This window comes from Phocoena phocoena, chromosome 15 (genome assembly GCF_963924675.1).
Source record: "Phocoena phocoena chromosome 15, mPhoPho1.1, whole genome shotgun sequence".
NCBI classification, from domain to species: domain Eukaryota; kingdom Metazoa; phylum Chordata; class Mammalia; order Artiodactyla; family Phocoenidae; genus Phocoena; species Phocoena phocoena.
The window spans coordinates 10,325,705-10,352,674 of NC_089233.1; the positions used below are offsets into that span (position 1 = coordinate 10,325,705).

Genomic DNA, 26,970 nt, shown 5'->3' on the forward strand with positions numbered 1-26,970 from the left:
GTTTCGGGTGTACAGCAAAGTGATTCAATTATACATCTATATATGTATATATTCTTTTTTTTACATTCTCTTCCATTATAGGTTATTACAAGATATTGAGTATAGTTCTCTGTGCTGTACAGCAGATCCTTGTTGGTTTTATATATATAAGTGTGTATATGTTAATTGCACACCCCTAATTTATCCCTCCCCCTCACCTTTCCCCTTTGGTAAGCCCTGGTGGCCTTAGACATTTATGCAGCCCCTGAGCCTGTGTCCTCTCTTATAAACAGGGGGATAACCCCACCGATCACGGGGCCAGGGTTCGAGGTCGGCATCCCTCTGTAGATAAAAGCACCAGGCACCAACGGCTGATCCAACAGCACTGGTTTCTTTCTTTCCTTTCAGTTCGGATAATGGCCCTCATGTTCCCCTGGTTTTCTCTGGAACTGGAAGCTTATTCAACCTCCCCTGCTCCTCATACTGCAGCTGAGGAGACACACACACAGACACACACACACACACACACACACACCCCCACACCCACCCCCCCACACACACCCTCCAAGGATGTTCGGTCAGCAGGCTGAAAACAATAATCAAAAGACCCGACCCTAAAGCAATCTGTGGTCCTCGTCCCCCCAGCCCCGCCCCACCCAAGCTCCTGACACTATTAATTGGGAACCAACGGTCCCTAGAAGATTCGCCATTATAAGACTTTGGACCCACACTGAGGTACTGCCTGGATGGAGTTGCCATCCTGTTGCCTGGCAACTCTGAGATGCCTCAGCTCCCAGGTCACTCTGCGCCTCTCTCACCTCCTGTGGCCCCTCCAATTCTGTACCGTCTGCTGCTGGCTCGGGGGCAGGGTGTCCTGGGTGGGCCCCTTGGCCGACCCCATCCTTAGATGGCCCCCCATCAGCACCGACCTCCAGCTTGGAAATCCCCCAGGGCCTGGATCTTGTCCCTCCACCCCTCTCGGGAGCAGCTCAACCCTCCGTCTCCCTCGTCTCCCCATGCCCACGCTCTGCACTCCAACCTGCATTTCCAAGTTCCTAAGACTTAGGCCGCCCTCTCAAAACATCTCTGCCTTTCCATCCATCTCATCCCCTTTCTCTGGCCTCAGAAAAACGGTACCACTGTGGCAACCTATCTTTAAGCCTCTGTTCCCACTGGCGCCTCTCCCTCAGGAATCTCATACTTGGCTTCCTTGTCTTGGTGACAAACAGGCTCAAGTTTCCTCCGTCCTATAAAAAGGCTCCCTCGTGCCCATCACCTTCTTCCCTCCGCCACCACCAGTCCTCCAGCCACTGCCGCTGGCCTGACTCAACCCTCCAATGGATCTTCCTCAGCTCACCAGTGACCTCCACCAGCCAAAGCTGATGGCCTCTTCCCTCACACCCTCCTGTCCTTGGACCTTTTGGCTGGACCTTACATGGTGGGCCAAGGCCTCAGCCTGGACACTTATACCGACCACAGCAGGGTCTTCCAGTATCGACACTCTCCTTTTGCTTCCTGCAGTGTCTTCTCTTCCAAGCCTCCCCAGTGCCCTTCTCTCATTTCACCCTCTCTGCCAATTCTCTCCCTCCCAGGGTCCCAGCCCCTGTGGCCCAGGCTTTCTCCCCAAGCCTCAGACTCGCACTTCTCTGCCTATGCCGGCTGGACTGGTCTCAGACTCATGTCTCACATCCGCCCACTGAGACAGGAAGTGTTGATGCCCATTTCACAGATAAGGAAACTGAAGACAGTGACCCGCCAGACAACCAAGGCTGCTGTGCGTGCCCTCATCCTGATGGGACAAAACGGAATCACACACCAGTCGACTCTCAAAACCCACTGCTGTTCCCCTTGGGCGTGGTCGACAGCCGACCACCAGGGCAGAGCCAGGGCCTGGGGCTGCCCTGACCCTGGGGCCGAAGGCTGAGTCATCTCAGAGAACAGTTCTCATTTTCAATGGCTGTGGCTGCCTGTTATGGGCAGCCTGGCTGACACTCGATCTGTTTACTCTCGGATTCCGAACCCAGCAGAGCGAGGCCCTCACAGGGGCCTCTCCTGGGCATCCTGGGCAAGGAGCCCGGGCCGCTCAGAGCCCTGCGGACCTTAAGCCGGGAGGGGGAGGGGGAGACAGAGCGGGGAGAGGAGGAGGGCCATTTCCAGGTAAACTTGTCCAGCAGATCCACGCTGAGATTTCAGATTTACAAACCAGATAAATTAGCAGAGGGAAGAGATTTGCGAGGGTTGGTTTAATTGGTGGAATCATTTACCACAAGTTCCCCATTAAAACTGCAATGGGCGGGGGGAGGGATCTTCCTGGAATCACTCAGACAGGAAGATGGAGCACAGGGAGGTACAGAATCAGGCTGGGAAGGCCACTGTGTGCTGCCTCCTTTGGTAAAGGGATCCAGGAGACCGAGCCTCTATTTGCATACCTCTGGGGAGGGGGAGCTCACTCCTTTGGGCAGCAATTCATTCCATCCTGGGGTAGCTTCTAGAAAGCTCTATCAATGTGGCCTCCTTAATAACCGATACCCAGCTAGTCTTAATTCTGCCCTTCAGAGACACAGGGATATTTGCTCCAGCTGGGAAAATGGCAGGAAAGGAGCCCAGTAGGATCATCACCTCTTCGCACAGTGAGAACAGGGCTTACGGGCTAAAACGCTGCATAAACCCCAGCTGTTTGCTTAAAGCACTGGTTCTCAACCTTGGCTACACATTGCACTCACCTGGTGAACCCTGAAAAGTACCGAGGGGGCCTGCTGAGGGTGGGTGCACAGCTGAAGTTGGAAAACCAGAGTGGCAGGGGGCCAGCCTCCCTTGCCGGATGCCTGGGCCTTCCTGGCTGGGAGAGGTCGCTGGCAAGCTGCCTAACCAGGGGCTTGAGCATGGCACATCCGCCACCAAGTGCTGGGGGGGGACCACCCTGGGCGGGGGCCTAGCTGCAAGGCAGTGTCCCTTTAAGGATCCCCTGCTTGCTGCTCCTGGGGCTGCCTCATACCCTGCTCTGCTACCTTTATGCCTGCAGACTCCCCCAGGCCGCTGTGGGGATGGCACTTCTGGGCTCTCCGAGACAAGACTGAGAACACCTGTTACACCCCGTGAAGCACCACTGCTCCCCGAATGTCAGGACCCAGGGCCGTGGGTTTAAGCTGGTTCCAATAGTACCCGTTCACCACAATGCCAGCAGGGAGGTGATGGATGGGAACGACCTGTTGGTTTGCCTGGACTGTCCCAGTTTGGGCACCAACAATGCTTCGAAAATGGGCAGAATCACACAGAGGCGACAGAAGTCAGGTGAGAGGGCAGGAGAGGGGAGTGGTGACCAGAAGTGGGTACTGGGGAGACTTCCAGGATCCTGGGAACGTTCTCTATGGGTTTTTCCTGGGAGCTGGTTCCCCAGGTGTGGTCAGTCTGTGGGAATTCACAGAGCCACACACATAAGATCTCTGCACGCCCCACGTGGCTGCTACTTCACTACCAGAGAAGAAAAATCCCAGAGGGCAGGCTGGGTGGAGGCCAAAGGTTCAAGTTCTTGCCTTTCTACATGGCTCACATGCCAGGGTGTACCTCTACGGTCCTCAGAACAAAGGTTTGAGGGGGCAGAGGCAGTGAGGGGGTGACCTGAAGAGGGATGGGGAAAAGGACTCTAAAACATCCCTTTTGGGACTTCCCTGGAGGTCCAGTGGTTAAGACTCCACGCTTCCACTGCAGGGGGCACAGGTTCAATCCCTGATCAGGGAACTAAGATCCCGCATGCCACGTGGTGTTGCCAAAAAAAAAAGTCCCCTTGGTGACACCCCCCCCCTCACTGGGCCAGGGCCGAGCAGCTCCTCAATGGCACTCATTGCTTTAGGCGACAAATGTTTTTAATGAGGTCAACCTGGGCTTGGAGCATAGTTTCGTACAGGTAATTTTTTTTTTTTTTTTTAACTCAAAGCCTTTTTCTGAACTATGGCATAATTTACCATAATGAAATGTGCAGATTTTAGGTGTACCGTTAGACGAATTTTGACAATTGTATACTCCCATTTAGCCACCACCCCAATCAAGAGGGAAAAACTGGGACATTGGGAATGACATACACCCTACTATATATAAAATAGATAATAAGGGCCTACTGTATAGTACAGGGAACTCTACTCAAAACTCTGTAATGGCCTATATGGGAAAAGAATCTAAAAAAAAAAAAAAGAGTGGATATATGTATAACTGATTCACTTTGCTGTACACCTGAAACTAACACGACATTGTAAATCAACTATACTCCAATTAAAAAAAAAAGATATTGAACATTCCCATCACTGCAGAAAGCCTTCTGTCCCTTGCCTGTGCGTCCCTAAGACCACCCAGAGGCAACCCCTGTGCCAGTTTCTATCATCATAGATCATTTGCCGGCTTGTGTGCCTCACAGCCATGAGATCATACGGTGTGTACTATCTTGTGTCTGGCTTCTTTTGTTCAGTGTATTGTTTTTGAGATTCATCTGTTTTACTTTATGTCGTTTTGTAGCCACTTTTATTGCTGAATTTATGTGTATGTTTATATATATTTATAATGTATTATAATATAGTTTAACTTATCCCTTCTCTTGTTCATGACATTTGGTTGTTTCCAGTTTTTGGCTATTATGAATAAAGCTGCTATAAACATCCTATTAAAAAAAAAAAAGATTTCCTGGCTGGCTTCCTCTGCCCCAAATTCCCATAATTCCACAAAAGCAGCTCAGGTTTGCCCCCAAGAACTCCCACCCAAGCGCGCCTGAGTCCCACCCTCTCCACGGGGTGGGTCCTAGAGCACCGGCAGTCAAGCGTCTGCTGAGATGGGGAAGGACCCCGCTGACATGGGGCCAGGCAAAAACAAGCACACAAAGCATTACCATAGTTTGACTGCGGGAAGGGCTGTGGAACAAGGAAGCGTTTTATTTATTTATTTAAAAAGAAAAAAAAATTTTTTTAAACTTTTTGGCCGCACCCCGAGGCATGTGGGATCTTAGTTCCCCAACCAGGGATCGAACCTGCACCCCCTGCATTGGAAGCTCTGAGTCTTAACCACTGGACTGCTGGGGAAGTCCCCAAGGAGGGTTTTTTTTTTTTTAAAAACAGAGCAGCTGTGAGGGTTTCCTTTGGATGGGGTGTCTGGGAAGGGCTCAGAGAGGATGAGATCCAGGCAGGGGAAGCAGCATACGCAGCGGCCCCAGAAGGAAAGACCCCTAACTCGCGGAAGAGAAATATTCTATGGCACTGTGGTCCAATTGTGTACAGCCAGGGAAACATGGAATATCATCTATACTTTGTAATACGTCGTTGAGTGGAAAAAAGCAAGCCCCAGAAAACACACAGTCAGATACCCTTGTCAGGTGTATACACAGGACAAAACTGTTTGTAAAAGTCAAGGGAAAGATAAGTGTGGGTGGACAGCAGTTACCATCATGGCATGGTCGCAGTGGGGGGTATTCTTATTCAAACAATAAACAAACGTAACTTGAAAGCTAGGATCGATAAGTATGTCACAGAACAAGGATCATGAGTAATTGCATTCTGTGCACCTGAGGTCCATTAAAAAAGGAAAAAGGCTTTGAAATGTTTGAGGGTCTGTGTCTTAAGCAGCTCACTTCGGCTGCATGGAGAGCAGTTCCCACATCTCACTGGCAATCTCGCTGTTCTATCTCTGCACCTGCCTCTCTGTATCTGCTTGAGTCCCATCTTCTCTTAGGTGGGGGGAGCTGGCTTCATACTCCATTCACCGTGGACCACCGGGGGGCCACCCAGGGGATGCAGGACCCAGAAACCGAAGCCCGTGAGCCTGGCCATATCAGACGCCTGGCCCCTGTGTCCCTCCAGCTGGGAGCCTGGGAGGACGGTCAGGAGCCCCAAGAGGAGGTCTGCTCAGCTGCTACCATCTTTACCAAGTCAGCAGTATCAGCTGAGCCCCCCAAGATAGGGAGTCAGACACAGACGCACATGTGTTTCTCCAGGGGTTTCAGGGACAAGAAACCAAAGGGGGTGGACGGAGGATGGGAGGAGGACATCAAGGAAGAGCTTGGAAATGCCTTAACAGGGGGTTACAGCTCAAAGGTGTGCAAGATACTCAGGTGAAGAGAACCAGGGGTCAGACACGCTTTGCATATTCCATACCCAGGAACATTCTTCACTTGTACCAAGAAGCCCATGGCCCTCTCAGCCTCTTTTTCTTCCTAGCACTTTTGGGGCAGAATAGCAGAGACATATTTTTCTGTACCCAAGAAACAGGCCAGTAACAGCACGATGACAAATGGGCCTGGTACCTGGTCTCAGTGGAGGTGGGGTGGTGGGGGACACCAGGGTATGGAAGGGACTGAGGCTGCCTGGGGGGCGTGTGGCGGCTCCTTTCCTACCAAAGAGGGGCAGCTGCCACTCAGCTCCGATGTACTGTTAAACGTGGGCCCTGGGTTGCAAGATCTTCCAATTTTTCCAGAAAAGCTGGAAATCCAGATTTTGGTGATCTCTCTCAATATGTAAATGTTGGTGTACTTTTTAAATTTTTTAAATTTATTTTGGGCTGCATCAGGTCTTCGTTGCTGCACGCAGGCTTTCTCTACTCGCAGTGAGCGGGAGCTACTCTTCGTTGCGGTGCGCAGGCTTCTCCCTGTGGTGGCTTCTCTTGTTGCGGAGCACAGGCTCTAGGCGCGCGGGCTTCAGTAGTTGTGCCACGTGGGCTCAGGAGTTGTGGCTCACGGGCTCTAGAGCACAGGCTCAGTAGTTGTGGCTCACGGGCTTAGCTGCTCCGCGGCATGTGGGATCTTCCCGGACCAGGGCTTGAACCGTGTCCCCTGCATTGGCAGGCGGATTCTTAACCACTGCGCCACCAGGGAAGTCCCTATTTTTTTTTTTTTTTTTAAGTATAATTTCCACTTTATTTTCTTTCCAGGGGATAGTATTCTTCAGTCTTTAAGGACTTAGCTCCTTCCATGGGCTTTGGCGGAGGTTGTAGGGCAGCACCCGCAGGCCTAAATCGGGGTGGAGGTGTTCGGTCCTTCCGGGCTTCCCGAGAATGACTCCTGACTACCTTGCGGTGAACGGCACAACTCACGCAGTAATGCAGGTTCACACACAGCTTGGGAAGCACACAGGCGTAGAAAACCCTCGCTTCGGAAATGTCCCTGATGGCTGCGGCCTCTACGATGTTCCGAATGATGAACTTCTTAATGGCCTCGTCCTCGGGCACGCGTCGGGCACAGCTGGTGCAGTGGACAGGCTGCATGAGGCCGCGGCCCTTTTTGGCACGACCATTATTCCTTCTTTTCTTGGTCATCTTGGAAGCGAGGAGGAGAGAGCTAAATGTTGGTGTACTTTTCAAAAAACACACCGCGTGGGCCAAAGAAAACATGTCTGGCTTACAGATTCCCCATTTTTCCCTTCCTAGTCCCCCTGAAGTTCTCAAATGTCTTGGGATTTAGGGGCAGTCAATTTCCTGGATGAAGGGGTGTCTGTGTGTGTGACCACTCATGGGATCGGTGCCTGGAGTAAGGTGGCGGAGTCCCGAGCTAACGGCCCCTGGGACCCCTTAGAGCTCACTGGGCTGCCTCTGAGGTGGGGTCAGGAGTAGGTTAAGCGAAATGTAAACCAGGTGAAGCAGAAGATGGCCTGTGACCATCTGCCGGCTCTGGACGCTGACCTGGGCATCTCAGCTGCTCCCTGCTCCAACTGGGCTTCAGCACCTCCAGCTGGGCCTGTTCAGCCTCGACTCCTAACAAGCTGGATGACCCTGGGCATGCCCTGCGTCTCCCCGCGCTTTGGGCTGGCGCCTTGTCACTCCCAGAGTCAGAACACAGGGCCTATGTCGGAAGGACTGTGGCTCCAGCTTTGCCAAGCCGCTGCCCTGTCCACCGCAGTTCCATGGGCCCAGCGCTGCACTAGCTAGGGATGCAGACGTGATGATGTGTTTACATAAGCGGGGTGGATGCAGGGAATAAGCAAAGAAGGGCAAGCGGGGGAGTGCTGGGGGTCTGGGGCTCAGGGAGGGTACCCTGGAGGTGGTGGCGCTGGAGCAGAAAGCTGAAGCAGATCTAAGTGTGGGGGCAGCTGGGATGTCAGAAAGGAGCCCTGAAATCCCCAGATGGAGCCAATTCCTGCTGGCCAGGCCAGCCTAGGTTCAACCATATCCCACTACAGCATACCCGACTGCTTTGACCAGGAGCTCACGGGGTGTACCCCCAGCATCTGCCTGCAAAGGGTGGCACATACAGCCAGGTGTGACCCCACTCCGCCCAACCCTAAGTCAGGACAGCCATCGTTGAAATGAACCTGGCATTCTCTCTACTGAGTCCAAACAAACCTAGAACAGTGCTATCCAGGAGAGCTTCCTGGAATGATGAAAATGGTCTACACCTGCGTTGTCCAGTTGGGTTAGCCACCAGCCACGTGTGGCTACTGAGTGCTATGAAATGAGGCTAGTGTGGCCAAAGAATTGAATTTTTAAAAAAATCTTACTTGATTTTAATTAATATGAACTTAGCTAGAGTTCATATTAATTAAATGTGAACTAGAGGCTACCGACTTGGACAGTACAGTTCTAGAACTTTTCTACCCATCGCTCATTCAACAGCAAGCAGCCTCCACCTGAAACAATGTCCATGTCGCCTCCGTGGCCTGCAGCTCCAGGTCATTCGGCTGCGGTTAACCCCCCAAGCCACAGGCCCTGGGACCATTCCAGGTCCAGATTCCATCTCTGTCTCCATGATGTCCGGAACCTCACTGAGGTCCTCAAGAGTGAAGGACTAGCTGCTGGCATGAGGCGGGGTCTCGAGTTTACCACTACTTTCCCCCAGGAAAAGCCCCCCGGTTGTTCACTTAGCTCAGGGGGTAGAATGTTTAGCACTGACATTTAGCTCTTTTTTTGGTTTGTTTTTGGTTTTTTTTTTTTTGGTTACCCTGCACGGCTTGCAGGATCTTAGTTCCCAGACTAGGGATCGAACCTGGTGATAGCGCACAGTCCTAACCACTGGACCACCACGGAATTCCCGACACTTAGTTCTTTTAATGAGCTCAACCTTGAGCCAGGGAGAAAGGGCAGGAAAATTGCTATTGTGCCCACGAGTACCTGACCTACCTGCCTCTCTCTTCACCCTCCCGTTACCAAGATGGGCTCACTGAGGCTTTGGGACAGTCTTGTTGGGGCTCTTTCCACTGGTCCTCAATCTCAGCAGTCTAGGAGGGCTAGGGTGGCATGGGGGACACAGAGGGCAACAACAGCCAGGGCTGCCAGAACAAAGCACTGGGGGCCTTAAGCAATAGAAGTTTATTTTCTCACAGTTCTGGAGGATGGAAGTAGAACGGAGTGCTGGCAGCGTTTCTGGAGAGGGCTCCCTCCTGGCTTGACGAAGGATGCATCCTTGCCTGGCCTTCCTTCTGTGCACATGTGGGGAGAAAGCAAGCGAGCTCTCTGGTGCCTCTTCTCCTAAGGACACTAATCCTATTGGATCAGGGCCCCACCGTTATGACCTCTTTTAATTTTAATTACTTCCTAAAGGCCCATCTCCAAATACATTCCCACTAGGGGTTAGGGCTTTAGCATATGAGTTTTGGGGGGACACAAACATTCAGTCCACAATACCCTTAAAGACACTGCCGGCTACTGAGAAGAGACTCGTGAAACAACTAGACAAATGACCAGAGATGATGGGAAAAGGGCTGCAATGAACATAAGCCCATGAGAAACGGTACAGAATGGTTCCCAAGCTGAAGGGAAGGGGCTCTGAGCTGGGCCGCAGCCTAGCTCCCCAGGGCCTGTCTGCACCTGGCGGAATCAGTGTGACCGCCACGTGCCTTGGCAAGTCCTCTCCTTTATGGACTCAGTTCCAAATCCATGAAATAAAAGAGCTGAACTAAAGATGTCAGGCTGGGTCCAGCCCAGAGTGGCCGAGAACTAGCTATTCAGTGCGCTAACATTCTCCACCAGGGAGGGCAGCGCTAACACCCAAATGGTGCTGTCCCAGACCTTAGGCTGGGGCAGGAGAGGGCTGGAAGGGACCCCTTTGTGGCCAGCCTCCAGCCCTGCACCTATCTGCCCTGGGGCAAAGAACCCTCTGGTCAGTCTACTCTCCCTAGCTGTCCCAGGCTGGGGCAGGCTCAGTCAGCAGCAGAGCTATGCTTACTTACTGGACAGGGGTCGTCAGCCCCTGCTGCTTCCAAAGTGCGCCTGGCCTGGGGGTCCAGCTATGGCTGAGACATGCCTGCAAAGGAAGCCCCGGCCCAAGCTGTCGCGTTGTCCTGCACTCCTGGCTGATGGTGGCACCAAGTTCCCAGAGTCAGGATGGGCCGAAAATCAACACAGACACCCACTGTCAGCTCCTTACTACCCAACCTCTCCTGGGGGATGCGGCGTTTTCTTTTGCTGGGTTTGTACCTGTCATTACCTCTCTGAGCTGCCTGGAGCAGCTCAATGACAGTCTAGTGGCCCTGCCCCACAATGAGAAGGGCCAGGCCCCAAGGGCCTTCCATGGGCTCTGGGCCAAATATTTCACTTTTATTAAAATTCTCACTTGGCTGTGGCCTATATCCCAGGGCCACATCCAATTTGCCAAAGTCGTGGAGGGAGAGAAAGTAAGGGAGACAGTGGCGTTCAAGTAATCAGAACATAACGATGTTAAAAGGAATTTCTGATGAGCTGGCCAAGTCAGTGTTATCACCCCATTTTGCAGATGAAGAAACTGAGGACTGGAAAGGCTAACACTCCACCAAAGGCCATGAGTTAAGTGGGCAGAACATGCTACGTGTGACTGGTAAGCAGGTAGGCCTGGGCCTCTGTGATGCTAGCATCCTCCACCTGCACAGGAGGGGGGTGGGCTTCTTGCTGCATCTTTGGCAGCGGCAAGAAGGCTCTTCCAGAGCTCTCTGAGGGCAACAGGGGCCAGAAGCTGCCTACCCACCGCCCTGGGGTGGGTGGGTATCTTTATGGGGTCTGGCACACTTTACCTCTGGGACAGCTGTGAAGCCCCAGGGAGGACACTGCTCAGGCCCAGCTGCTCCCAGAGCCTGGAGCCTCCCCATCAGCTAAATCTGGCAGGAAGGTGGAAAGGCCTGGGGGTGCTGGGACCTGGGCCAGATTCCAACATTTGTGGAGGTGAGAGAGCTCTGGACCTGTGCGGGGGCAGCCCCTGGAGGTGTGGACTCAGCTTCAAGGGCCGGGCACACTGGGGATGCTTGAATGTGGGTGTGGCTACCTGGGCCCCAGGGCCTTGCAGACAGATGTCTTCACCTGCACATGGAGGGGGACAGCAGGGGAGCTGGCCACAGAGATGGGCAAATACCCTGATATGAGAGCAAATAAAATCAGGGCTTTAACTATGGTGGGCCCACTAGAGGCTGGGTGCTCTGGAGGTGAAAGGCTTAAGACCTGCCACAGCCCACTGGGGGCCTGTGAGCTGGCTGGGGGAAATAAGATGAACGGTGACAGAGGGCCCCAAACAAGAAGACAAGCAAATGCCTCAGGGCTGGCATGTATGTGCATAAACACGCACCCCCAGAATGGAAGGTGACATAGAGAGGTCCTTTACCTACCAGGCTATCCGATGACACACTGGGTGGTGAGGTGGTGGGAAACAGGCCCAGGACCCCCAGACAGGGATGTCCATGGGAACCCCTTTCCGCAGGCACTACGTGAGGACTTTTCCAACACACGTGCTCTGACCCCGGGTTCTGCTTCTAGGCATTTGCCTGTAGGCATATTCTCACGCATGAAAAATAAGGCCTGTGCCCCAAGTTACACGTTATGGCATTAATTGTAAATACTGACAAAAAAGGTTGGGAACAAAGGTCCACCTGCGGAGTAAGTTTAAAGATATGATGGTCACCTGGTCCTTGGGAAACTGTGCAACAGTTCAGATGAAGGATGTGAGTCACCACTAAGACGGACTTCAGCTGAAGAATACCACCGTGCAGAATGGGAATAGCGAGCATGGTTTATTACCAACTTATGTTAAAAAAAAAAGAGAGAGAGAGAAAATACTACATATGCGTATTTGCATACACACACACACACACACACACACACATATATACACACGCACACACAGGAAATATCACCGAGATCCCCACTGATCTCCTTGTCCGTGGGGGCGGGAATTGGTTGGCTGAAGAACAAGGGTGGGAGGAAGCTTTTACTGGGCACCTTTGTATAACTTTGGAATTCTAATAAATTGTGAATTTGCTATCTATCCAAAAATTTAAAACGAAGGAAAAAAAAAAATAGAGGCAAGGAGGCGATAGGGCCAAGGTGGACTGCCAAGGCAGGGGAGCCAGGTAAGAGTGGCGTGCCAGCAGGGGGCACTGAGAGGGTGCAGGAAGGAGGGTGTCATGGCCAGGGGCATGGCGTTGGGGGCCAGACTATCTCGGGGATCAAACCCCAGCCCTGCTGTTCACTTGTGCTGTGACCCTGGCAGTCACAATCCTCTCCTCCTTCCTGCCCAGGACCCAGGCGACAGCCCAGACATAGCCTGATGTCAGGAGAATGGAGGAGAATCAGAGGATGATGGGGCTCCCTGCCTCTCCCAGGCTGGGGTACAGCCTCTCTTGCCCACCTGCAACCCTCTATCTGGGAGGGGGCCTGATCCTGACCCACCTAAGAAGCCAGGTGACCTGTCTTCTTAAAGCAGACCCTGGCACTCTGCATTCTCTCCAGCTAGAAGCTGCTTGGTCACCGCCCCCACTACCCCAGTAAGCCTAGGTCCTTCAGGGGTGGGTAAACAAAGAATGGGGAAGGTATCCCAAGATCTCCAGCCTCAACGTGAAGACAAACAGCCCACCTAAGCCTCCCTGAGACCTGGTCTGTGCTCACCCTCCTGCTTAGAGACCACAGCACCAGACCCAGTCAGAGAGGCCCAAAGCACAGCCTGCAAGGGGGGAAATGAGCATCTCCCAGAGCCCCAGACCATCTGGGGACATCGAGGGGTTATGGCGAATGGCAGATGCTCTGGGAAGCCTAGCCGATGACAGCCAAGGCCTGATAAGCAACTCCTAGAGGCCAGGCATTGGATGCACAAGAGCCCATGAGGCTCCAACAGGACCCCAGGGGCTCAGCAGCACTTTCCAGATATGAAAACTGAGACTTACTGAAGTGAAATGACTCCAAATGTGGCATATGGACTGAATGTCTGTGTCCTCCACAAATTCATATGTTGAAGGCCTAACCCCCGATGGGATGGTATTTGGAGGTGGGGACTCTGGGAGGTGACTAGGTTTGGATGAGGTCATGAGGATGGGGCCCCGTGACGGGGCTAGTGCCCTAAGAGAGGAAGAGAGAGATCTCGCTTGCTTTCTCTGTCCATGCACATGCACCGAGAAAAGACCATGTGAGGGCACAGGGAGAAGGCGGCCATCTGCAAGCCAAGAAGAGAGCCCTCACCAGGAAGTGAATCTACTGGCGTCCTGATCTTGGATTCCCAACTTCCTAAACTGAGAAATAAATTTTCTGTTGTTTAAGCCACCCAGGCTGTGGTATTTTGTTATTGCAGCTCAAGCTGACTAATACAGGTGGCACAGTGAGGGTTCAAACTCAGATCCGTCAAGACTCACGCTCTGTCAGAGACAATCCTCTCCACACACCCCCAACACCCTGCAACACCTCCACCTCTCAACTTTTTTCTCATTCTCACTAGCCTGGATTTGTTGTCTGTTGTTCAGTATGCATTTTATTATATTAAAAACACAAAAAATTTGCCATCTTAATGATTTTAAGGTATACAGCTCAGTGGTATTAACTACATCTACATTGCTGTGCAACCATCACCACCATCCACCCCCATAACTCTTTTCGTCTTGTAAAACTGAAACTCTGTCTCTATTAAACGATAACTCCCCATTCTCCCCATCACCAGCCCCTGTGCGTCACCATTCTTTCTGTCTCTATGAATTTGTACAGTGTTTATCCTTTGTGACTGGCTTATACCGCTCAGTCCCCAAGGTTCATCCGTGTTGTAGCAGGTGTCAGAATTTCCTTCCTTTTTAAGGCTGAACAGTATTCTGCTGTACGCATACACCACATTTTGCTTATCAGTTCATCAGTCAATGGATACTTGGGTTGCTTCCATGTTTTTGTTGTTGTGAATAACGCTGCTGTGAACATGGGTGTACAAATATTTGAGACCCTGCTTCCAATCCTTTCGGGTATACACCCAGAAGTGGCATTTCGCTAGCCTAGATTTCCCTCACCACATTATCTCTCATTTCCTTTTCCACTGGGCCATTTCTCTGGGCCTTTTCCCCCAGCTGTCCTCTTCCTTACCTGCCCTGCCCTCCCCTCTCCCACGAGCCTTCTTTGGCCCTGGGATTACACCAGTGGCCAGGTCCTGACCGAGGAGGCTGGACAGAGAGCCCTCTCTCTCCTCATAACAGGGCCATCCCCTCCAGCTCCCACGCTGCTCCAGCTCACCATGGGCCACACCGGCCCAGGCTCTGTGCTTTTGCACATGCTGTGTCTCCTTCTTGGAAGTCTCTTCTCTACCTCAGTGCTTCAAGCCTGGCTCAATGTCACCTCCCCCAGAAGCCCTCCCCGACCCACCTGGACTCAACTGTACTTCCTCCCCTGTACCTCGAGCTCCCCCGAGCCTTGAGGACTTTTCTCTCACCAGATTAGTGTAATCAAGATCTTGGAGAGCTGTCTTCCCCACCGTGCTGTCCACAACGGGTCCAGGGTTGGTGTCCAAGTCCTCAAAGGGCCAACATGTGGCACAGAATGGGTATCGAGACACACTTGGGAACTAGGGGAGATGAAGGAAGCCTCAAGGGCCAAGAATCCACGCCAGGTGTAAGGAAACCCCAGAGGGCAAGAATGAACCCTCTCCACGGTGCAGCCTCTGCCTTCCCGAGCCACTGTCCCGTGGGCTTGATTCCCCCTGGGGTGGCAGACAAGCCCTCGGCGGCTGGAGGCACAGGCTTCCAGACCTCACAGGCACCTAACTGCTCCCACGGGGATCCCCCTTGGCCGGTCCCTGCCCTTGGTGGGTGAATGGATGAGTCTGTGGAGGACACCTGCCCTCATGGGACAGAGGTGTGTGCGCGGGGTAGGGGTGGGGGTGATGCAAGAACCTTCATTCTGCAGGAGGACTCAGGGGTCCTGGCTTCTGAGAACAAGCGCTCCTCGGGGCATTAACTCAGGGCAACCTTCCAATGGTTTGATTTTTTACGGGGCGTTTTAACAACACAGCTGGTGCCCAAGCGAGGCCGGCAGTACAGGTGGGCACTGAGGGGTCTCGCGATCGCCACCATCTGAGAAGGGCTCCCAGGACCTTGCTGGGAGCGGAGAGCTCATGCCTTTGAAAGGACACCAACACTCTCGGCTCTGACAAGCTGCCCTTACAGTGGGCCGCCGGCCTAACCACAAAGGTTCTCGGGTCCACATGCCTGCAGACTCCTCTTCTGCTTTTAGCCTCCCCATCCCCGGCCCCCTGGGCCAGTCTGTCAGTCCCCACAGCTCACTCAATTAAAAAAAAAACAACCCTGGTCAAATAAAAATCAGAATTAGTCATTCCATCCTGCAACCACCAGCTCAGCCCTTCCAACAATTTCAAAGCAGAACAGACCATCAGCACCGCGGGGACAGAGGCCACAGCTACCCCTTCGCCAAGGGGTGCGGTCCAGCCCAGGGCACTTCGGTCCTCAAAAACTATCCGTCGAATTCATATGAATGATCAGCTCACTGTGGGTCAGACGCCTAAGCCCTTGACGTAAAATTTCCCACTTAATCTTCAGTGGAACCCAAAGAGCTCAATAGCATGGTGCCTATTTGAAAGATGGGGAAACTGAGCCTCCTTTGAGGCTCTCAACAAGTTGTCCAAGGTCACAGAGCTGGTAAGTGGTGGACGTTGGATTAAAAACACGTTTTCTTGACTCTTACAAGTGTGTACGCCCCCTGAGAAATGGGCCTTAGCACAGGCCTGAGCCCCAGTCTGCTAGGTGTCTGCTGTGTGACTTGGGGTGAGTTACGAGCCGCTGACTCCATCGTCGGCTGGGAGCCCTCCTTCCTATGGAGCCTGGTGAGGGAAAAGGATGGAAAACCCTACTGCAGCCTGACACGTAGTAGGCTCTCAAGAAAGATCGCCGAGGCTAAAAGCTTTGTTTGTTCTAAATCCATCCTATGAGTCACTGCCTCAGTGACTTTTGAACTCTGAAGGAAAAAGATTGAACTTTGAGAACAAATTTCCACCCACTGCCTTTCCTGCTCAAGAAAGGGAGTAAATCGTGGGGTGGGGAGGGGCTCAAGGAAGGTAGGCCTGGTGGAGAAGTCCTGAGGGTGGAGAGCAAAGTCCAGGGGAGCGTCCAGGAGGCCCACCTTGGAGGGAAAACTAACCCTACCTTGAACGTATGCACCTTGTACTGCCCAGGGTCCGAGGCCTGTGCAGGAGGAGGGAGGCCTGACTTGACTGCCCCCCACTCCCTTCCTGCCAGAACTATATACCTCCCGGCAGCCTAGGCTCAGATCAGGTGGCCACAGCCTAGGCTGGGTCAGCTGGGGAGCCCCCTCTCCACTGACAGCTGCCCAGGCCCTTCAAGGACCCCAAGAGCTACAGGAACCTACATGTCACACTTCCTTGCCTCCACTGATGTGCCTGCTTAGGTGACATCAAGTTCCAGTGAGCACTGTACCAGGAAGACCATGGGCAAAGCCTGCTGTGGCCGGGTGCTTAACCTGGGCTATCCCTTCCCCATAATCCTGTTTGCCCACAAAGACAATGAGTCTCCCAGAGGTTCAGTAGCCCAGACTGTGGTCACCTAGCCGGTAAGGGACTCCAGGCTCCTACCCATATTAAGCTAGTGTGGTGGTTTACGAACATGGACTCTGCAGCCAGAGGTCCTGGGTTCAAATCCCTACTCCTCAGGTATGTCAAACGGTGCAGCCGCTGTGGGGAACAGCTTGGCAGATCCTCAAAATGTTAAACACAGAGTTACCACGTGACCCAGCAATTCCATCCCTAGGGATCTACCCAAGAGAGATGAAAACACACATTCACACCAACACTTGTACACAGATGTTCACAGCAGTGATCTTTATGATAACAAAAATGTGGAAACAATCCAAATATACATCAATGGATGAATAAACAAAATGTGGTCTATCCAATACAATGGAATACTATTCTATCATAAAAAGGAATGACGTATTGACACACAGGCTACAACACAGATGAACCTTGAAAACATCATGCTCCGTGAAAGAAGCCAGTCTCACAGAACCACATATTGTGTGATTCCATTGATAAGAAATGTCCAGAACAGGCAAATCCCTAGAGACAGAAAGTAGATTAGTGCTGCCAGGGGCTAGGGAATGTCTGCTTATGGTTTCTTCTGGGGTGACGATGGACGAGTTTTGGAATTAGACAGTGGTGATGGCTGCACAGCTCTGAATACACAACAGGCTACTGAGTTGTACACTTGAAGAGGGTGAAGTGTATGGTATGTGAATTATATCTCAATAAAGCTGTTATTAAAAAAAAAAACCCTACTCTTCACTTGTTGGTTTTGTGATCTCGAGCAAAGTCCGTGTCTCAGTTCCCCCATCTGCAAAACGGGGCCAGTAATTGTACCTACGTGCTAAGGGCTATTGTGAGGATTAAGTGAGTTAATGCATGACGTGCTCCAAGCCGCTGTCTCACTGGGTGCCAGCTCTTTCCCTCGGTCTGACTCTGCTGCCCACGCTGCCGTGGCTCACTGCCATCCACTCACCCACCACACTGCCCTTTGGTTCTGCACACTCGCCAGGCTCCTACCTTTTTCTCTTGTCCCCCAAATTTCCATAAAACATACATGCTATCAAACTTACCATCTTGATCATTTTAAAGTTTACTGCTCAGTGGTAAGTGCATTCGTATTGTTTTGTAACTGATCTCCAGAACTCTTCATCTTGCAAAACTGAAACTCTATACTCACTGAATAACAAGTCCCCACTCACCCCCCCTCGCCAGCCCCTGGCAACCACCACCCGACTTTCTGTCTCTATGAATTGACTTCTCTAGGTACCTCATGTAAGGGGAATCAAACACTATTTGTCTTTCTGTGGCTGGCTTATTTCACTTAGCATAATGTCCTCAAGGCTCATCCATGTTGTAGCATGTGTCACAATTTCCTTCCTTTTTAAGACTGGATGATACTTCATTATATGTACAGACCACATTTTGCTTATCCGTGCATTTGTCTGTGGGCACTCGGGGTGCTCCCATCTTTTGGCTATTGTGAATGATGCTGCCATGAACGTGGGTGGGCAGATGAGACCCCCAGCTTGTAAGCCTAGATCTCAGAGGTCCAAGTATGTCCAATATATTATCATTAAGGCAAGGAAGAGTGTAAGGCATCCAGAGGTGAGCTTCCCCTTAGAAGGTGTAATTTAACACACTCACCACAAACTGAGTGGCTAAAGGTTTGGGGGAACTGGCAGCTGGGGGTGATGCTGGTAGGCCTGTCTGCTTGTGCCAAGGTGCAACACTGGGTCTTGGACAACCAGAACCTGACTGCTCCAGCACCGGTGCGGCTAGGCTGGCTTATTCAGGGCTGGTTCCTCAGACCGGAGGTCTGTTATAAGAAAAACATTTGCCAGGAAGCGCAAGCTCAGTCCTTTGCAACAGAAGACGAGTCAGTGCAGTGAAGCACTGGTCCTGAGGAGGCCTGGACATGCACCCGGCGTGAGGACAGAGGGGGACTAGCTCTCCCACCCTATACCCTGAGGCACAGGTGATCCCAGAAAGCCACTTACCCAGCCCCAGGGTGGCTTCAAGAGTTATCTGGCTGGATGAAAGCTGGCTAGGGCGATCACGCATTCTGGTTTGCCCTGTTGTCCAGGGTAATTATTTTTAGTGCTCCCTGTTATTCTCAGAAGTGTCCCCATTTGGATGATAAATTACATAGTCACTGTATCAGTTATCCATTGCATAACAAGTTACCTGAAAACCTAGTCGCTTGAAACAACAAACTTGTGTATCTCTCACAGCTCCTATGGGCTAGGAATGTGGGCATGGCACATCTGGGCACTTCTGGCTGAGGGTTTCTTATGAGGTTGCAGCCCAGGTGCTAGCTGGGGCTGCGGGCATTGGAAGGCTTGCCTGGGGCAGGAGGATCTGTTGTCAAGGTGACTCACTCACAGGCTGGCTGTTGGTGGGAGGCCTCAGTTCCACTCCACTGTGGGCCTCTCCACAGGGATGCTTGAGTGTCCTTACAACATGGCAGCCGGCTTCCCACAGAGCAAGAGAGAGACAGAGCAAAGCAGTGCCAGGCAGAAGCTATCTTTCTAAGCCCTAGCCCCAGAAGCCTCGCAGTATTGCTTCTATTCCCTTCTGCTCATTAGAAGAAAGTCACTAATCCAGACCCCACACTTAAAGGCAAGGGAGGTCCAGCTTTTGAAGGGAACAGTGTCAAAGAATTTGGGGTATTTAAAAACTACCACAGTTACTCTAAAGCTAGGGCATGTGTGGTGGAGAGATGGGGCAAAGCCAGAGAGGACAGAAGTCAGACCAAAGAATATTCACAATGCCAGATAAGGATCGGGGGGCAGTCTGAGAACGGTTTTGAGCAAGGCAGAGATACAGTCAGAGATTCAGAGTGAACCATGACATCTACCCCAGCACCACCTTTGGTGAGGCCACAGGGCCTCCACTCAGCCCCCGCAGTACAAGCTGTCCCCTCCTTCTGGGTCTTTGGGCCTCTCACCCTCTACCTTTGGCAGAGAACACACCTTTTCTTCCCACTGGACCAAAGCGCCTTTTGTGTCTTCCACTGGGCCCTGCATGTAGCAGGTGCATGTTGCAGGGTTTCTGCGTGAACAAAACATACCAATTTGCACCAACCCCAAGCTGTGGTCACACGGGCCACAAGTCCCAGCCTGCACTCTGCATACACCTTTCTCTTTCCAGCCTCCAGGCCTTTGCTCCTGTGGTTCCTCCTGCCCAGAGGGCTCTGGCTGTGCTAACCATTTGCACTGTCCTGGAGGCAGATGGGACTGGTGGCAAAGCTGTTTGGATAATTCAGGAGGGGAGATGAAAAGGACTGGCGCCGGCAGAAGCAGGGGGCTCGGGTGAGGAGGGGCAGACCTCGCTAAGCAGTTGGGTGTGGGGCAGGCCAAGGACAACTCTGTGCTTTCCATACCTGGTGCTTGGGAGCTGGGGCTGAGCCAGCCCCTTTCTCTGGGGCAGCAACAGGTCATGGATACCCCAGGCGGGCGTGGGAATTGGCTCTGGGGCTCACCCTGTGCTCTCCCCACCTCCTCCATCCTGCTCCCTGCCTGGCCTGTCTTCTTTCATCCCCAGCACCTCTACCGCCTGACATCTCCCTATTCCACCCAGATTCAGCTCAGTGCCACCTCTTCTAGGAAGCCTTACTTGCTTGCAGCTGTGGGATGCTACAGCGTTTTGGCTGCCCCTTTCAGAGCCCTAAATGCCTGGCGTCCTTGGTGAGGTACCTGGAGGGCAGTGACAGAATCTCCACGTCCAGAGTGTGACTGTATGCGCATAAGAAGCCTTGGAAAAATCCCCTAACCCTGGGCTTTTCAAACTCTGCCTCCGCAGACTGTCACTGACCAGCTTAAAGGGCATTTTCTCTCTCAGCTAATACTTACTGGAGTTTACAGTGGACCAGGCTCTATTTGAAGTGCTGGTCATGGTTTGTCTCTCTAAGTCCTCACAACAACCTAGGCAGTGGACATGATCACTATCCCTGTTTTAGAAACTGAGCACACAGAGAGGTCAAGCATCTTGCCCAAGGTCACACCACCAGGATGTAGGGGTGCTGGGATTCCACCCCAGGTGCCCCGTCCCAGGCCTTAACTCCCCTGCCAGCCTGTCTTTCTCTAATGCAATCAAACAGTGGCTTCAGCCCCAGGCATTCAAGAAAACAGTGGACTCTGAATGGACTTTTTGCAACTTTGAGCTTTTCTCCTGTAAATGCCTCTACCCGAGACTTGCAGACTGCAGGTCTGGCCCAAGTGGGCAGTGTGGGTTGCTGTGAGCACGTGCTTACTGCATATCACTTCGGTGCTTTTTCTTGCCAATCAAATGAGATGGACTTTCTGGATACAAGCATTTCACAGGCAAAAAAAAAAAGAGGTGCTGCAGCTTCCTGTCACCTGAACTTGCATTTCAGGACAATGATCTTGCCCCTGCCCCCGCTTCATTGCCATGGACTCTCAGTGACACCTCTGCTTAGTGGCCCCTAGGGAGCGGGTGTCCAAACTGGTGTGATTTTAGACCTGGCTGAGTGGTCTCAGGACAGGTTCTGCGACCGCACTTCCTGGGTTCAAATCCCAGCTCTGTCACTTCTGTGTGTCCTTGGGCACTCAAGGTCCTCAGTTTCCTCATCTGAAAAATGGGGACAATCCAGCTCCAACTTTAGAGGGTTGCTGTGAGGATTAAATGAACTAATAGATATATGGTGCTTGGAACAGTGCCTGGAATGTAGTAAATGCTTTATAAGTGTCAGCTATTATTGTTGTCATTGTTGTTTTTACCGTACACTTATTAATTATTCCCAGTTTTCCCTTCCGGGGTTGCGACAACAAATTGGGGTCCCCAGGGAGCCCCACCTCCCAGAGGCCACAAGCTTCCAGGCAGCCGGCCCCAGCTGCAGTGGTGGATCCTGATTAGTTCGTGATAGTCTCATTTCCTGTAACTGTGACTGGTGGAGGAATGCTCATGGGCCTAGTTCTGACCAATGAGATGAGAGTCTGTGTGTGAGGGGGTGTGTTCCCACAAAGGTTTTCTCATAGACCCTGGGAGGCAACAGCCCTTTCGCTTCCCTGAGTCCTTGCCACCCTGTCCTGTGACTGCCCATAATGCCTGGAGCTGCCCCAGCCATTCCACAGAGCCAAAGAGAAAGACCGGGCCCTTGATGACATCATCAAGCCTTTCAGTTACCAACCCTCAAACAGCCCGATTCATGACCTCATCGTGCAAAGTTCATACTTCTTATTGTTTGGGCCAGCTTATTTGCAGCCCAAAGGAGCCTGCTGATATTCCACGGTTGGTCACATTACATCTTTTTGAGATTAAGCCCATCATACCAGAGGAAGGGTCTGAGCTCAGCTGTGCTCTCAGGGAAGACTTCCTGGAGGAGGTGAGGCTAAAATGGAATCTAAAAGAAGGAGCAGGTGGACAAGGGGGGTAGGGCAAAGAGCAACATTCCAGGCAGACAGACAATGGCCTGAGGCTAGAGACACTATAGCGTGTGTGTATGCACGCAAATAATCTCTGTGGCTGGGAGCCATGTGAGATGAGACTGGAATGGTGGGGTGGGCTTCAGCGGGGCCCTCGGCCAGGCTACAGAACCTCAGGCTATCACAGGGCGAAGCTCTGCGGTAGCCTTGATTTTGCTCAGCCAGGGTCTCCGCCTCCAGCTTTGTGTCTAGAATAAGTGTACTCAGCCTGCCTTCTGCCCCCTATTCCAGCCACACTCAGATGCTACCCCGAGAGTTGGGGCAGGGGCCCTGGGCCTTGTTTCTCCACGTGTGATTCAGCCTGCCGAGCCTCTTCCAGCCCCCAAGGCGCTCAGAAAAGACTCTGGCTGGAATCTGGGTCACTCTGCACGAGTCAGACATCCATCAGATAGGCAGTTACTAAGTGCCTACAAAGCAGTGTGGTAAGCACAGCAGAGAAAGGACCTGGTTCAAATCCCAACCCTGTTCCTTCCCAGCTGTGTGACCTTGAGCAGGCCACTTTACTTCTCCAAACCCAGCGTCTTCATCTCTTTGGAACAGATGGTGAAATCAGTGGTAGCTCTATTATCTCTGGTACTGGAAGTGGGGTGGGGGGAGAAGGAAGAGATAAAAAGATGCACAAAAAGCTTCCTGAAAGTAAGGTTTATAATCTAGGTGGTGGGAGAATAAGACAAGCAAACGATATACTGTTACGGAAAAAAGCTGAGAAGTGATGAAAGGTTAAGGGGAGGAAGTAGTAAGTCTAGATGGGAAGTGATGAGGGAAATACATTCCTGGCAAAGATAAGGGCCACAGAGGCAGGGCAGAAGGGATGCAGAAAGATCTACAGGTTCCATCCTGTGCTCCTAAAGCTTTAGAACAGTACGCTGCAAACACAAGGGGTGGACAGAACTGTTGAATATGGGTGTCAATGAACCTGTAATAGCAAATCTCTGAGCCTGAGCCAGAAAGATGCTGATTCAAATCTGGGCTCTACCACTTACAGCATGACCTTGAATGAGTCACTTAACATTTGAGCCTCAGATTCCTTCATTGCAGATTCCTTCATTCCACCTAATTCACAGAGTTGTACCGTGGCATATGCAGGATACTGAACTAAATCCTATTTTAAAGCCCTAAGATACAGTGCCACCTCCTGCAGGAAGCCTCCCAGGCTCCCTCAGGCGGTCCCCCAGATCCTGCTGCTACCCCCTAGGTACTCCCTTCCCTGCTGTATTGTGATCGCCTCTTCTTCCTTTCCCACCAGTTCTGGGCTTCAAAGAGGAAGAGGCAGGGTATCTCAGCATCTCTTGAACCTAGCTGCACCCGTACACGGAGTGGGCATCTACTGATGCCACATCCCTCCCCAAGCCTCCACCCAGGTAGACATGAGAGGGAGGAAGTGACTAAGTCTGCTGGGGGTGGAGGCAAGAGGGCTTCAGGAAAGTTTTGGGTGATAGCACTAGATCTTGAGGATTGAATGGGAATTTACTGCTGGGGGGTGGGAGGAGGACGTTCCAGGGAGGGGGGGGAGAGGGGGAGAGAGGGAGAGAGGGAGAGAGGGAGAGAGGGAGAGAGGGGGAGAGGGGGAGAGGGGGAGAGGGGGAGAGGGGGAGAGGGGGAGAGGGGGAGAGGGGGAGAGGGGGAGAGGGGGAGAGGGAGAGAGGGAGAGGGAGAGGGGGAGAGGGAGAGAGGGAGAGAGGGAGAGAGAGAGCGCGAACTAAAGCAGGGAGGTGTGAAGGGAAGTAAATTGTGGGTCACACGGTATTTGCCAGAGAGTGACTAAAGATGAGAATTCTGGCTTCAGATCCCAAAGGGTCTCAAATGCCATGCTGAGGATTCACCCCTACAGGGAGTGACTGAAAACTTGTAAACAAGGCACAGTGACAAAAATGACAGGGCTATGGGCCACCACTTGGGGGCAGGAACTGATGGAAGGATCAAAAAAAGGACCAAAAGTTCTACCTGGATGACTGATCATTGAAAATTGCTTAAATAATATATCCACAGCCCGCTACCCCTTATACTTGCAGAAAAGCCAATTTCCACAATCATTCCTTGCTACACACACACAACAGCTCTGTGAAACCTAGGGGGCCAAGTGGTGCTGTCTTTATTACAGATGGACAAAGCCAGAGAAGGAAAGGGACCTTGCCACAGTCACACAGGCAATGAGGGGGCTAGTCACAACCTGAAGCCAGTGCCCTGGCCCAGAGTGCTGGGGAGGCAGGCCTTTGGCCCCTTGACAAATGTGCTCAGCACCTTCTAGGGCCAGACCCTGCAGACATGGAGATGACCTTTGACCTCTGAGCCATCTTGAGACTGGACTGCTCACCTGGGCCTCAGACCAGCTGCCTCTTGCAAGAGTGGAAGAAGCAGGACCCACTGAGGGGTGCGGTTTCTGTGGTCAGACAGGTCAGCAGGGGCTCACCCCCAGGACAGGCCTATCTATGAGTCCTCCAAACTGGACCCTGGGCTGGGGGCTGGAAGAGGGCCAATCCCTCTGTAAAGGGAAAGGGGCAGAGGGAGTGGCCCTTTGCTGCCTTTCTAAGAAGCCCCCAAATGCCCCCTCCTCCCAGCACCCAGGCCCCGCACAGCAGCAGCCTGAGTCATCATCCCGGTGGTTTGAATGGTAGCCGAGAAATCAGCCAGGGGGCTGCCTGGGGCTGACGGCCAAGGGTTGGAAAAACAAGGCCATTTTCTCGTAACTCCAGCCTTGGAATCTCAAGACAGGCTAGGGGCTGGGGAGCAGAGGGCAGGTAATGCAGAATGGGTGGGTGTCAACAACCAGATGGGGCTGGGGTGGGGGGCGACGAGGAGGGGGAGGTTCAGAATCTGAGCTGTTGGCTTTTGTTTTCAAATGACCTGTTTAATAATTACCTTTGCAATCAAAGGAGCCGGGCCCAGAGAAGGTGAGGATTCCAACCCTCCATACCCCAGCAAGCAGCCAGAGAAGAAAGTAAACAAGATGCCACTGGCTCTCATTCCATCTCGCAAACAATGGCGGGACTGAGCTGCCCGCTCACACACACACATCGAAGTGAGATTTCCAGGGAAGAACTTTAACAGGCAGATAAGAGGCTCGGACTGAATTATTTCCCCACATCCCAGGAGCTCCCCTGAACTCAGCACCCAAGAGGTGTTAGCCTAGGGTTCCGGCATTTTAACATTAACCTTGACCTGTAATTTATTCATTCATTTTGCAGAGAAGGAGAACTACCTCCGCCTCAACGCCCGGAAAACCCAGCCAGCAACAACTTCATCCCTTTCAACAGTCACAATGGTGGACAAACAAGGGATTTAAGTTACAGCGGCTAGCTTGCACTCACACTCCACTGGGCTAGGGCTCCTTAAAAAAACACCACTCTAATCCAAGCACCCACTGGGGCTCACAAAAGTCAGAACCTGACCGGCAGTGGGAAAAATCCAACTTGGTTTTTTTTTTTTTTTTTCAACCTCCCAAGGCCTTCAACTATTTTTCCTCCTGCAGCATCCAAGCCCAGCCTCAAGGCAGAGCCATAAACACGCCTGCTCCTCCCCCTTCCACGGTTCGGCAACCGCCCCCCCGCCCCCCCCAACCTTCCCGGACCCAGAGGAGAAAGAACCACAACGACCCTCACCCGCAGCCCCCTCCTCTGCCCTCACCCAGCCGCCCGCGCCGGCCGCAATCCTCGTAGGCACCTTGAGATAAACACCCACTAATGATTTTATGATTTTCTGCTCTGGGTAGCCGCGCTCAGCAGAATCCCTTCCCCCGCCCAGGCGACGGGGGCCGGCCCAACGGAGGGATTGGGGGATGGGGGGGCGTTAGTTTGTTTTTTACACTGCCGCGTCTCCACACCTGTTTTTCATTCATTCATTCGTTCGTTCATTCATTCATTAGCGGATTCGTCACAGCTGCCTCCCCGGCCCTCTGGATCTCGGGGAGAGGATGGGAGGGGGCTAGGGTGGGGGAGACAGCGGCAGGGGTGCATCTTCTAGGGAGGGTCGGGGGGGAAGGACCCCGTTGGAGGGCATTTTGGGTGGCTTTGTCAAACACAAGACGAGCGATGCGGCGGGGGCGGGGCGGGGGCGCTCCTCGGGGCTCGAAGTTGTTTTCCGAGCCGCGGCGGCGAGGACAGCCGCCCGGGTGCGCCTCTTTGTCTCTCCCCGGCCGGCGCCGCGTCCCCGCGCGCTCACCTGGTCTTGGAGGACAAGAAGGCAAGTTTGATCAGGCCGTAGGTGAAGAGCGGGATACTCTCCTTGGCGACGCTGGCAACTTGCAGCCGGTGCTCCAGTATGTGGAGTTCCATCGTCCGCCCGCGCTCCGCGGCAGCTCATCCGCGGGGGGCGAGCCGCGGCCCCCGCCCCCTGCACGCCCAGCCGGCACCAAGCGCCGCGGGCAGCCGGCCCGGTGACCGGGAGCTCGGCGCCGGGCGGGCCGGGGCGGACAAAGGGGAGGCCCGCCAAGCCGCGAGGGGCCGCGGGCGGCGGGCGAGGGCGGCAGCGCTGGCGGAGCAGCAGCGCGCGGCGCCCGGCGCGGAGAGCAGCTGGTGTTCGCTGTAACAAACAACTTGCCACTCAAACGTCGACCCGCTGGGCATGCGCGGCCGCCGCGGGGCGTGCCGGGACTTGTAGTCGCGCGGCCCGGGCGCCGGCGGCCGCTGATGTCAGGGGCTGGGCGGCCGCCCTAGGGGCCCGCCCGATGCGCTGGGGGAAAATACTGGAGCGCGGGCCCCCACGGGCCCACGGGGAGGCGAAGGGCAGAAGCGAGGGCCTTTCGAGCCAGCCTGAGCCTGAGTGCAAGCTCTGTCCCTCAAGCTCAGGACTAGGCGCTTTTGGGCGCAAAGCGAGTCGCCCACAGAACTC

At 53.0% G+C, this 26,970-nt stretch overlaps 2 protein-coding genes across 2 annotated transcripts in view; both read right to left on the reverse strand.

Moving 5' to 3' along the window:
• The window catches only part of CASTOR2 (cytosolic arginine sensor for mTORC1 subunit 2), a 52,992-nt gene extending 26,578 nt beyond the window's left edge, over positions 1 to 26,414 (reverse strand). The window contains exon 1 of the mRNA XM_065892781.1: positions 26,302 to 26,414. Coding sequence (XP_065748853.1) covers positions 26,302 to 26,414 — 113 coding nt within the window. The remainder of the gene's footprint in view (positions 1 to 26,301) is intronic.
• On the reverse strand, positions 6,868 to 7,266 carry LOC136134569 (small ribosomal subunit protein eS26-like). The gene has a single exon (XM_065892228.1). The coding sequence runs from the start codon at positions 7,264 to 7,266 to the stop codon at positions 6,868 to 6,870; it is 399 nt and encodes a 132-aa protein (XP_065748300.1).
• Positions 26,415 to 26,970: the final 556 nt, after the last annotated feature.